The sequence below is a fragment of the Momordica charantia genome (assembly GCF_013281855.1).
Source record: "Momordica charantia cultivar OHB3-1 chromosome 10 unlocalized genomic scaffold, Mcharantia_2.0 BLBB01000010.1, whole genome shotgun sequence".
NCBI classification, from domain to species: domain Eukaryota; kingdom Viridiplantae; phylum Streptophyta; class Magnoliopsida; order Cucurbitales; family Cucurbitaceae; genus Momordica; species Momordica charantia.
This window is the reverse complement of record NW_028275158.1, coordinates 5011052-5025043: the sequence shown is the minus strand read 5'-3', so window position 1 is coordinate 5025043 and position 13992 is coordinate 5011052. Positions and strand designations below refer to the sequence as shown.

The window sequence follows — 13992 nt, the reverse complement described above, 5'->3', positions numbered from 1 at the left end:
AATGAAAAATAATATTTATAGACTTCAATTAAAAACCAAGTAATCAAATAGTACAAAAAGGTGAAGTCTTTGAGTTTATTGACTTTTCCTATTTTAACTATTTACTCCTAGATATTTATTACTCTAATCAATAATGGTCAAAGTAGCGTAACTTAAAATGAATTTTCCGCTTTCTCATTGTATTAAAATAATAAAAAATAAAAACTCAAGATAGTTATTTAAATTATATATGTTTGGAGAATACTTATATCAACCGTCAAAAAAAGATAGAATATGTCATCAAATAAATAGAATAGAAGGAACAAACTATAAATTTTTAATTTATTCCTTGTATTTTCCTTAGAAAATGTTTATTTTGGTACTAGTATTTTTAAAAAATTGTCATTTTAATCAATTTTTACAAAAATCTAACATGAATTTTACATCTAACGAAAACTCTTTAGTATAAAGTAATACTTACATATTAAAAAGTATATTGATTTTAGTGTCGTGTTGAGATTGTGATAAAATAGTCACTTTTTAAAAGTTGATTAAGATGAACTGTAGAATAATTAATAGGAACAAAAAATTAAAGATACAATGATCAAAACGAAACTTAGGAACCAAATGAACAAAAAGTTATTTAGTAACTAAATTAGTATTTTAAAGTCAATTACCGTAAATAATCTTATATAACTAAACAAAAAAGAGAAGAGAAGTATCGTCGTATCGACGCGGAATTAATCATAGAGTAAGATAAAAACTAAAAAATCATGGGTCCTTAGAGACTTTGAGGGTGATATTTGATAAAAAGAAAATGAGGTCGGATATATTTGGTCCATTGGGAAGAACAATCGAAGATGTTCTAATTGAGACGACGAGATGGTGCATAGTGCCTACGATTCCTTCGAGCTACTCAAAGATAATCCCTCCAAGATCGAAGCCATCGTTTCTTACGGTTCCAAGCTCTTCATCGGCTGCTCAGATGGATCTCTTCGCATTTACTCCCCGGAATCCTCCGGCTCCGACCGCTCTCCGCCCTCTGAATTCCACTCCAAGTCCATGGAGCTGCAGAAGGAACCCTATGTACTCGAGAAGAACGTGACGGGATTCTCTAGGAGGTCTTTGTTGTCAATGGAGGTCATTGATTCGAGGGAGCTCCTTTTGACTCTATCTGAATCAATCGCGTTCCACAAACTTCCCAATTTGGAGACCCTAGCCGTGATTACCAAGGCCAAGGGTGCCAATGCGTATTCCTGGGACGATCGTCGAGGTTTCCTCTGCTTCGCCAGGCAAAAGAGGGTCTGTATTTTCAGACACGATGGTAATTATCCATGAAATTAACGTATTTTTTTGCAGTTCGTGAGTTTGACTTGAATTCGGTTTTGAAAGCAGCATTTCAGCGGTTAATGTTTTAGCTTGAATTGTATTTCGTGGAATAGAATTAACCTTTCCCAGTTTCAAGTTATGGAGTCTCAATTCCCGTTCTTTTGCGTTTGTTCAGTTACTCGACAATTGAAAGCAACATTTGCCAAGAATTTCTATATTAAAATTATCGATCTTCGAGATGTATTTATAATTTAAAGTAGGAAAGTTAAGATGTTCTTGGCATTGTAGGGGGACGAGGATTCGTGGAGGTAAAAGAATTTGGTGTCCCTGACATAGTGAAGTCAATGTCTTGGTGTGGAGAAAACATATGTTTGGGAATTAAAAGAGAATACGTGATTTTAAATGCTACCAGTGGCGCATTGACTGATGTATTTCCACCTGGGAGGTTAGCTCCGCCTTTAGTAGTCTCGCTACCCTCTGGAGAACTTCTTCTTGGGAAGGTATGTTTCTCCTTTAATTTACACTCTTAACTTCCGTTGCTTATGTGTTTGTCAATAGAATGGAAGGTTCGGTTTAATGGATGAAACATGAACCTGCATACCTTCTTTTAGAAGTACTGATTTAAACTTGATACTCTAACTTCAAAAGGCCCTTGAATTATGGGATTCTCATGATTCATTAACACCATGTTCCCATGTTAGCCACTCATATATTTTGTGTAGGTACTACTTGGCTACTTCATAGTTTGCATTTACTAAAAAAAATTTCGTTATTTTTTAAAACTTATCAGTCGAGTTAGTTTACTGAGGAAGAGGTTTACTAATATGTGGAAGAGAAGAGGAGATTCTAAAAATATATTATAATACCATTTTGATTGCATAGACAACCGATGAGGGTGCATACAGAACTGAAATGCGCTAAAAATACATTATTTTGTCAGAAACAAATTTCCCTGAACAAATGAAATTACAAGGGTGTGGGGAGCCTCAACCCAAAACAAGCAAGATTACAAAAAAAATCCTACACATGGTAAGAGTTTAAACCATAATTACTATTTACTGAAAGGATCATATAACATACACCAAGTAAGAGTAACGAGGTGATGATTTCCTAAAAATCCCAAGAGGTTTCTCTTCTTCTTCTTCTTCTTCTTCTTCTTTTTCTCCTTTTTCTTATTTTGTTGGATAAGAAAATTTTCTCTTTGTTGTTAAATATCTTTCTATTTCCATCTAGTCGAATGATAAACAAAAAGTTATAACTAGCTGCATTTGTAGATTTCTTTTCCATTCAGCTTGAAAGGGCGACCTACAAGAGTAACAAAAATGAGTTAATTGATTCCCTGGGGAGGGAAATTTGTTACTTAGAAGAGAGGACAATCTTGTTCCAGAAGTGAGCAAGAAGAGGAATCAACACAAGAGGAGATGACTTTTTAATTCATCGTCCTTTTTGCATATAAACCACGAAGTTGGAGAGCACTGCCCAATTAGGGTGTCTACTGCAAGATACCATATTAACTACATAATGCATGCTAATAAGATTGCAATGTGTTTGAGAGATGACTTATGAGAGGAGAATGGAAGTTGTGATTGTTTTTCATGACTTTTCACTAACAAAGTTGTATTTCATAAAAAACATATATATATATTTTTACAGAAAGACCAAGTAAAATGATAAGTAGAGTGAAATTTGCGAAAATTTTGAATTTGGATTTCAGAATAGGTATACAGCACTGATCCAAGCAATACTAATATACGCAATTATTCATGTATGAGTATGCACTTCTTTTAGTAGACAGGTCGGCTTGTTTTCTGGCATGTTAATTTTAGTCCAGCAGTTAGCGAATTTTTTAACCTCAATTTATGCTGCATATGAACTGAAAAAAAAAAGTAATAATGTATAACATTAGCAGTCATTTCCTTTAAATGTACAAGGAATCGACACCTTACATCTCACCTTTAGGATAACATTGGCGTTTTTGTGGACCAAAATGGGAAACTTCTTCAAGAAGGTCGAATTTGTTGGTCAGAGGCACCTTCTGTTGTTGTCATACAGAAGCCCTATGCAGTTGCTTTGTTGCCAAGATATATTGAGGTATCTTTGATCCATTGTAAGCAATAAAAAACCCCTACATTATTGAAATCCCTATATGTGATTCTGTTATTTAAATTTGCAGATTCGGTCCCTTCGGTCTCCATACGCATTGATACAAACCATTGTCCTTCGAAATGGCCGGCATCTTATTCACAGTAATCACGCTTTGGTTGTTGGATTAGGCAATTCTGCTTATGGCCTGTTTCCGGTTCCTCTTGGTGCTCAGGTGATCTTCAGCCCATATGCAAGATTGCGTTAATTATGAGTGTTTGTAGTTTGGGGCATCTGTGTTCATGCCGTTGATTGTCAGTAAGTGAAATATGCATAAAATTAGATTTCTAGGCCCAACTGATAACCATTTAGAGTAAGTTTATAAACACTATTTCAACTGATGTGTTTCTTTATTTTGTTATCTACATTTTAAATCTAAGCTAAAATTTGGAAACTCTAAAAGTAATTTTTAGGCTCCGATAACAATTATGTTTTTTATTTTTTGTTTTTGAAAATTACGCTTGTTTGCTTACAATTTATTTGGTATGTTTTCACCTTTTTGCAAAAACACATTTGAATTCTTAGTCAAATTTCAAAAAACAAAAACTACTTTTTTAGTTTTCAAAATTTAACTTAGATTTTGAAAACATTCTTAAAAAGTAGATCGCAAAACAAAGAAATACATGGGTATGCATGAGTATGGGTAAAAGCGGTGTTTACCAGCTTAATTTCAAACAAGGCTTTAAAAACTTGTTTTTATTTTTGAAATTTGGTACAGAATTCAAATGTGTCTACTAAGAAAAGTAAAAAAATACCAAAGAAATATGAGGAAGTTAACATAATTTTTCTAAAAACATATAATTGAAACAAAATTGTTATGAAATGGAGCCTTAATGATTTAATTACAATAGTAGTAATTTCAATATTTTAGGCACTTTCATCTATCTTGTGTTATTAAATAGATTTTAAATGATTATTTGGTTTGTATGCTCTACAATTTGCATATGGCACAAACATCTTTTTCCGAGGTTTACGTTCAAGAAATTGTCATTTGGGTTGCAGATTGTACAATTTACAGCATCTGGTAACTTTGAAGAAGCATTGGCTTTATGCAAATTACTTCCACCTGAAGATTCAAGCCTCCGATCTGCAAAGGAGAGTTCAATCCATATTAGGTGGGTAGTCCTAGTAAAAAGCTACTGCCGTGATTTTTTTCTATCCATTTTAGAAGTGAAAACACTGTTTGGTACTGGTAATCATCTTATTTATTATTAATTTTTTTTTATAGGAAACCATATAAAATTTTTATTATAGATTTGAAAAGTACAAAAGATCTGGTCTGAACCCCAGAAAACCGTAGAGCTTACAGAAGGAGCTCAAATTGGAACAAATCAATAAAGAACTAAACCAAGTAGAAGCAAAAAGTTCAGCTCTTTCCCAAATTTTCTACCAACTTCTACATTTATCATTAGAAATTCTCCGATATCTAACCACTTATCTCAAAGCATGGCCAGGACTGCATAGTTCATGGGACCTTTGACTTCCTTTTAAAAACTAACATAACATAATTTATTATCAACTTACTCTTTTGTTATGCAAGGGGAACACCAATTCAGCCAATATATTGAAGTAATTCGTTCCAACGTTTTAAGCTAAGGAGCACCATTATGATTCTCTTCATTCTCATACCAAGTACCATGTCTCAATCACATAAACCGAGCGAGCACTTGGTCAGATGGAATTGGAAATTCCCAACAAGGAGGAATTGGCGTGGGCTCCCTTCAACAAAGAAATAAGGCTCTTCTTATCAAATGGTTTTAGAGATTTGCCCTGAGTGAAGCGTCTGGCGTAAGGTTGATGTCGCCATTTACAGGGTGGATTCAAATGGGTGGATGACAAAAAGTACCAAAGGCTCTTCTCTTCAATAGGAAGATCGTGGATTGATGTTGACAGCAATAGAAAGGCTTTTCTAAGCTTTGTGATCTTTAAGGTCTCTGATGGAATAAGGGTGCGATTTTGGGAGGATGCTTGGGCTGATTCTTCTCCTCGTTCAACTATTTTTCCTGATTTTTGTGGCCTTTCTTCAAAAAAGGGGAAGACGTTAGCAATTAGCATAGTGTTGGGATGAAGTGGCTCTTACGTGGAATCTCGGGATCCATAGGTATCTTTCTGAAAGAGAGATTGATAGGTGGGCCATTATTACAGAGAAGCTGGACTTTGTCTTGCTAGGGTAGGGAAAGATAGAATTTGGTGGAAAGCAGATAGTATTGACTCCTTTACAGCCAAGTCGGCTTTTCTATCCCTTAAGTCTCTCTTTCTGAAGTTGAAGGCCCCCACAGCTAACTTCATCTAGATTTTAGAGTTCCTAAGAACATCAAGGTCTTCATGGACTTTGTTTTGCGGAGAGGTGAACACAACCGATAGACTTCAGAGGAGATTTCCTCACTGGGTACTCTCTCCTTCCATGTGTGGCTTGTGTAAGTGCAGTGAAGAAATGGTGGATCATCTCTTCTTTCATTGTTTGTTAGCTTCTAAGGCTCAGGTTTTTGTATCTCCAGAATTGGGTATTTCTCTCTGCCTCCCTCGGAAAATTGATGACTTCATAAAGGAAAGTTTTGGTGGAGCGTCAAAGTGTTTTTTTTGTGGAATTGTGCATTTGGGGCCTTGCTTTGGCTTCTTTAAAAAGAAAGGAATAGTAGACTTTTTGAAGTAAAAAGTCCTTAAGAGGATTTTGTTTTATGAATTTACAGCATCTTGCTTCTTGGTGGGCCCCCAACCACAAGAATTTATATTGTAATTATAGTTTGCATATGATATCAAATGATTGGAAAGTTGTGATTGTATAGTCCTTAGGGGAGGATGACCTCCACCCTCTTCCTTTAGGTTGTCTTTCCCTTCTCTTCGAGGGTTATTTTGAATATATTGTTCTAGTTTCTTATTAAAAAAAAAAAAAGAAAAAATCTCCTACCAAGGACACACCAGTTTGGAATAAGGGCACCATAGGATGTTTTTTTTTCCAAATTCTATCAGCTCTATTAACTCCACCCAATTGGGCTGACCATAAAAAGAGTATAAACTGCTTAGGGTTCTCTTGTTTCCAACTAGCCTTAGTCAAGTGGCTTCTTGAGACACTATTGGTAGCAGTGAGGTGTGGAACACAGATTTTCCAAAGAAAATACCCGACCCATTCCAAACTCCATCTTCTAGTGTCCCTTTTTGTTGATATGCCGAATATCACAAATCATCTTCATCAAGTTTGCCTACTCTTCCGCATTCTCATCATTTAAATTTCTTCAAACCTGTAGCAGGGAGCAGCAGCCTGCCATCCTCCTTCCGCCATGCTCATTGCAAGGTTCTTCGACATCATATCATGTAACTTTTATGCTATATAAGCTTAGTTTGGGATATACTGCATTGCATTATTACAATCATTATTTATTTACTTTTATGAGAACTTTACAAGACCTGTCAATGTTCTTTCCTATAACTTCTATTAGAAATTGTTAAAATTTGTGGTGTCTTATATTTCAGATATGCTCACTATCTCTTTGATAATGGGAGTTATGAGGAGGCAATGGAACATTTTTTGGCATCTCAAGTGGATATAACCTATGTGCTTCCCTTTTATCCTTCAATCGTCCTTCCTAAGACAACTTTGGTCACTGAAACAGAGAAGTTGATGGACTTGACTTTGGATGGCCCTCATCTTTCAAGAGGTTCTTCAGGTTTTTCAGATGACATGGAGTCACCTCCACACCAGCTAGTGGAATCTGATGAGAACGCCACATTGGAGTCAAAAAAGATGAACCATAATACTCTCATGGCTCTAATCAAGTTCTTGCAGAAGAAAAGACACAGCATCATTGAAAAGGCTACTGCTGAAGGGACAGAAGAGGTAGTATTAGATGCTGTTGGAGACCGATATAAGAAATCTTACAAGGTGAAGTCCTGATGCATTTGTTTCTTTGTGTATGTTATGTTGTGTTTATTTATTTATCTTTCTGTTGGGCGAATTATGTTCTGGTATGAGTTATTGTGATTAATTTCTTACTCCTGTAAGTAGTTGAGATTCCTTTCAACGTTTGGATTTTATATTTATGCAGTTTTCTATGACTGTGAAAGATGTCAACTGTGTGGGATGGGGGACAACTTTCAAGAAATGAGTAGATCTTTGTCTGTAATGATTTACAGGTTTAATGAAATTTATATCGATTACTGATGATCAGAAATTATCTTTGGTCTGCAGGGACGAGGGAACATTCCTATAAGCTCTGGTGCTAGGGAGATGGCTGCAATACTGGATACAGCACTACTTCAAGCTCTGCTTTTTACAGGACAATCACTTGCAGCTTTGGAATTACTAAAAGGCCCTAATTACTGCGATGTTAAAATATGTGAAGAGATCCTTCAGAAAAATAATCATTACTCCGCACTGTTAGAGCTATATAAGTGCAATTCCATGCATCGTGAAGCTCTTAAACTTTTGCATCAATTAGTAGAAGAATCAAAGGCTAACGAGTCTGAACTTATCCAAAAGTTTAATCCTGAAATGATCATCGACTATCTTAAGGTAAGTTTTCCCAACCACTTGGAGACATCTAATTTTTATGGGATTTTTAATATTCAATCCATCATGTTAGTTTTCACAGGTGACTACAATGGCTGTATTTAGATTGTAGATTGTTTTAATGTTTTAATAGGGTATTATGATTAATAATTTGGAATTTAAGATTCGGTTGTCACTTGTCAGCTTGTAGTGCAACATTGATTCCATATCTCATGATGTGGCAAGGGCATTAACATCCAAAGCAAAATGGAGAGTGTTCGCTTCCTTTTAATAGGAAGATGTAAAACTATTACTAAATCTTTGAGATCTAAGTCTAGAACCACATCAGGCTTTATGGTTATTATTTATGTACCCAGCATGCTTCACAATTCAAATTTACTTGGCCCGAGACTGTATAGCCACCATTGGTGGTATGGCCGTGGTTTTTTTCAATTAATTTGTGTTAAATTATTCTGGATTAACTACTATTAATTTTTTTAGTTCAAGTCAAAACTGCCACTACTAAATTGTGTGCTTGTTCTTGAGGGTGAAGGGGGCTAGACTTTAATATTTTAATATTCTCAGATGTTTAAGAATTTGATAATTATTAGTTTTGTTTATTATTGAGTATATAATAACGTTTGACACAATTTTTCATACAGCCACTTTGTGGAACTGATCCCATGCTAGTTCTGGAATTCTCAATGATTGTTCTTGAAAGCTGTCCCACGCAAACTATTGAGCTTTTTCTTTCCGGAAATATTCCAGCAGACTTGGTCAATTTCTATTTGAAGCAGCATGCTCCTAACTTGCAGGCAACATATTTGGAACTTATGCTTGCAATGAATGAGAGTTCAATATCTGGAAATCTCCAGAATGAAATGGTAAACACATATAGAGTTACTTTGCCGAGTTCGACAGGACTCTATTTCATGTCCTCATATATGACATTTACTTTTTTCCATTCATGAGATAAAAGTTCCCAAAACAGTAAATGCAAACCCAAGTGAATCTTTTGTACCTACGGTTGATTGGAACTGATCATGATAGCCTTTCGTTGATTCGGAATGATACTGATCATCAAAATAATGTCTTGCAGCTTCAAATATATCTTTCAGAAGTACTTGACTGGCATGCAGATTTAAGTGCTCAACATAAATGGGATGAAAAAATTTACTCCTCCACAAGAAAGAAGTTGTTGTCTGCTTTGGACTCTATCTCAGGGTATCATCCTGAGGTTCTATTAAAACGTCTTCCTTCTGATGCATTATATGAAGAACGAGCAATCTTGTTGGGGAAGATGAACCAACATGAGCTAGCCTTATCTCTCTATGTACACAAGGTATCTTCAACTGTTTGAACTAGAGTTGCATTGTATGCTTTCTCTTCATTGCGGTTAGCAATACTTGCAAACAGCTTACTTCTTTTGTTTCTGTTATCTAATATTTCTTTTATACTAGTTCAAAACATTAAAATATTTTTCTCCATTTCTTCTAGATCCATGTTTCTGAGTTGGCATTGTCCTATTGTGATCGGGTTTATGAATCTGTAGCTTACCAGCAATCTACAAAATCTTCTGGCAATATATACCTGACTCTTCTACAAATATACCTCAACCCCCGCAGAACAACAAAAAATTTTGAGAAGAGAATTACGAATTTAACATCGCCTCAAACTATGGGCACTCCAAAACTTGGTTCCGGTCCTACATTTAAGGTTAAAGGAGGCCGTGCAGCCAGGAAAATTGCTGCAATAGAAGGTGCAGAAGACATGAAAATAAGCCATAGTAATACCGACAGTGGCAGGAGTGATGGTGACACAGATGAAATGGGTGAAGAAGGAAGCTCTTCAATTATGCTTGATGAAGCTCTGGATCTGTTGAGCCAAAGGTGGGACAGAATTAATGGAGCGCAGGCACTCAAACTTCTACCTAAGGAAACAAAATTACAGGTACTCGTTCTGTCATTAGACATCTTAAAAGAAAGAATTAACCAAAAAGATACTAGTACTCAACCCATGTTTATGTGTGTGAACCTAAAACATCTCATCTCATCTCAAATTGTTTCTTGATATAACCGTCTCACTGCCAATTTTTGCTTGCTAGTTGAAAAAATTATGTGTAAAAAATTGTTTCTTCTTTTTAATTCAACAGTAATTAAATAATAATGAGCTGGTAAGTTGTTATTGTTGTAGTTTTATGATACAATTGATTTTATATATTAATTCATCAATAATATTCAATAGTTGAAAATGGGTTTAGAAGAATAGATATTTATGAACAAGAAAATTTTAAATAATTGATTTTATATATTACGGGTAAGAGGGGTTTAAAGTGAAGCCAACAGTTTCTTTCCTTTAAGCCTTCCTCATGATACTGATTTAGACAGTTATTTAACAATATTTTTTCGAACTTCATATAAAATTCTGAATTAGTTAAATAGTAAATTTAAAACTGGTTAAAGGAGGTTAAAGAGAAATCCGAACTCCCTTGAATTTGATATACATGCTTCCAGATCAATTTCTTTGCAGTTTCATCATTAGCACTCTTCTTTATTCCTAAAAATGCAGAACTTGCGTCAATTTCTTGGACCACTTTTGAGGAAATCCAGTGAGGCGTACAGGAACTCATTAGTGATAAAGAGTTTGCGACAGAGTGAAAACTTGCAGGTATGCACCGAACTAGAAGCAAGATGAGTTTATAAATGATGCCATTCCACTTTTTTTTTGGGGGGCATCACAATTCCCATCCCAGATTGCATAGCTTGATTTCATTATTTGATCGACTTGCTGATCATTCGAATCACATGGTAATCTATAGAACTTGATCCCATATCTTGACATGGTAGATGCTTTTATTTAGAGTTTAGAAAGAAATGGTAGAAGAAATGAATCTCAAACCTCCCAAATGAAAATCACATAGTAATTTATCGAATTTGATCCGGTATCTTAACTTGGTAGAACTTTCTTAGAGGTTAAAAAGAAATTCTACTAGTAATGGTCCTCTGAATCTACTAGAAGACATTTCGAGGTACTGCTATCCCTCTCTGTTGATCTAAGCTGTACAAGATTCTCAAACACTTTTACTGTCTGCCTATCACTCTCTCTCCTTTTACGCCATTGATTGGCTAAAAATGAAAAATGGACACAAACTACTCTTCCCTCACTAAGCACTCATCTCGACCACCCAAATACTGATGCCATTCCAGGTGTCATGGTTGTACTACTTTTGCTTTTTCTCGTGCAGGTATTATTCTTTTGAGACATCCTATGTTCTCTTGTTGCTGAAGCAGGACATTTGTCCTCCGGATGAGTCCAGCCAAATTCTTTTATTCCTAAAATAGCACTTTGAGCAAATCCTCCACCTGTTCCTATTCCATTCTGTGCTGGTTTTCTCGAAGTTCAATCTTCTGTTCCATGTTGACTACTCTTACTCTCACCTTCTTTTCCCCGGACATGGCTCAGTGATGATGATATATTATCATTTGATAGATCCCTTCTGTTTTATAGAGAGAAAAAAAATCCCTCCACCAGCGAATTTCAAACTCTTCGAAACACCCCCCAACCATTGTCCCCATATGCGATTATCAAATAAACTACATCCTCTAAGTGATATGGAATTATGAATCAGGGGAATTGTGGTCTGCATCAGCCACTCCCTAAATCGAAATTCACCCTCAGCTTGTTGTGCTTGCTGAGTTTTGTTCATCCTCACACAAGTGACGAATAATTGATCCAGAGCCTAACATAATATCATATTGTTTCATAACAGTGCCTCATATCCGACCTATTCCTATGATACTTAATGTGAAATTAACCTGACTTTGATATGGCATAAAATTATGTGGAACAGGTGAGAGACGAACTCTACAACCAAAGGAAACCTGTGATAAAAATAACTGGTGATAGCATGTGCTCCCTTTGCAAGAAGAAAATTGGGACGAGCGTTTTCGCGGTCTATCCCAACGGGAAAACTCTCGTGCATTTCGTCTGCTTTAGAGACTCGCAGAGCATGAAGGCTGTGTCCAAGAGTTCACCCCTTAGGAGGCGTACATAAACAATGTATTGGCTTTCTCCTCTTTAGCTACCAAACACAAAATAAAGCTCTGACAGGGAAACTGACAAAACAAGTGTCAAAGGAAATTCTTTCCTTTTCATTACAAGGGAAATACTGCTGGTGTGGAAAACTTGGAAAGTGGCATGGAGAGTATTTCATTTGTGTCATTCATGGGATGGGGTTTTTATTTTCTAAATTTATTCGTGAGTGTCCGGACCAGCTTACTTGTACGGTGTACCTCGATCGATCTCACGAGACAACCACCTGACCTTACTACATTTGGGTGTATTTATTTACTATAATATCCTATTTTTTTCCAATTGGGTGAAGAATGTGAAGTTTGTATTTATTATTATATGAGGGTTTTGATTTCTTTCTTTCATTTGTATTTATTTTGCTGTAAAATATTTCAAGTACAACATGAATGAGAGAGCAAAAGATCTTTCATCTTACTGTGATAATGTTATACAATTATTCAACTTACAACTTCTTAATTGGAGATATATATCAATTATTTTTGACTTATGTTCGTTTTGACATAACAAGTGTAGTTGACGTTGAAAGGAGATGAGATTAAATATATTAAAAAAATAATAATAATGGCATGGAGAAACAATTAGAAAAATTAAAGGGAGGGAAATTACCAAGAAACCTCATCAACCGTGATTGGTATGTATGGCAATAGCATAAGAGGGAGAATGTATAGTAATAGTATAGGAGGGAGAGAAATTGACATTATTGGGATAAGAAATAAAGTTAATCTTTTATATATTGGTCAGTCGATCGATTTTTACTCTTTTTGTCTGTGGACCAACTGGTTCACCAGTTGGTTAGCCGAAAATCGATCGGCCAACATCGGTTCGATCCATCGACTTGGTCTTTTAAATAGGCCTATATACACCTATATACGTTGGTAGGGATTTGAATTTCCAACATTTTGGTCAATAATATACGTGACTAGTTAAGCTATCCATACGTTGGTGGAGTACTTTATGCAAATGATTTCGTCTTTACAACTATAATGAGATAACAATATTGTTTTCACTTGGAATTTACTTTATTGTTCAAATCAGCTTAGATTGTTTATAGTTTTGATAATAATGCCAGTATGAATCTAGATGTGATTAAGGCGTACTCTTTATTTCTTAGAGATGGGAGGTCGAATACTCTCCATTTTCACATGGGTTATACATTTGTTATACTCCATCTTCATATTGACTTTTTTTTCCTTTTTTGAAAAGTCATATTGAAAATAATAAATATGCAAAATTACAAGTAATTTTAGTATCTAAGTATTCTTTAAAAAAATAATATTACATTAAAAACTAGAGGAGAGGATTAGCCTGCAACTATAAAAAGAGACAATAAATGGAACTTACATATGCCTAATTTCAAAAGAAGAAACCAATTAAATATCTAGCGTTGTGATGGTAGAAAGAATTTCATATTACTAATACTCAAACCCCAAATTTATAAATCTAATTTATACTTCACATTCCCAAGATTTCACCCTCAAAACATAGGCCTCTGATTTCCAAACTTCCGATTCTTTTGCTTCAAACATAAATGAGGCCTACCCAAATTTGAAATTACCCTTCACATTCTTATGGTTTCAAATTCTACGCTTTAATGCAGGAATTTGGTTTTGGTCATCGGTGCACACAAATAAATAAATAAATAAATATATATATATATATATGCAAATTGGTGTGGGGCTAAATTCAACACACTCTAATACCTAAGTTAGAAAAGAGTTTCGATGAGAATAGCAAAAAAGTAGAGTTGCAAGAATCTCACGTTCAGATATCTCCTCTTATTTATAGAGGGAGCCTCTTTGAGTAGGTTCGGGTGGATCAATTCAACGAGATTTGGATCGACTCAAATTTGGTCTGATTGGGTGGTTCGACCCGAATAGTTTGATCAAAGTGGCTTTACTCATATCGCTTCTTTAGCCTCAATTGATGGGGTAATTTCATCCCTAATACTAGAGTTCAAGATTCTT

The 13992-nt window shown here is 35.2% G+C and overlaps 1 protein-coding gene across 1 annotated transcript; it reads left to right on the top strand.

Annotated features, from left to right (window-relative positions):
* Positions 1-773: 773 nt before the first annotated feature.
* EMB2754 (Vacuolar sorting protein 39) lies at positions 774-12442 on the top strand. Its single transcript, XM_022280860.2, has 12 exons — positions 774-1303; positions 1597-1808; positions 3268-3399; positions 3482-3625; positions 4453-4565; positions 6922-7330; positions 7637-7960; positions 8599-8820; positions 9036-9278; positions 9434-9886; positions 10505-10603; positions 11787-12442. Exons 1-12 carry the CDS (start codon positions 862-864, stop codon positions 11988-11990), a joined length of 2997 nt encoding a protein of 998 aa, XP_022136552.1. The 5' UTR covers positions 774-861; the 3' UTR covers positions 11991-12442.
* The last annotated feature ends 1550 nt before the right edge of the window (positions 12443-13992 follow it).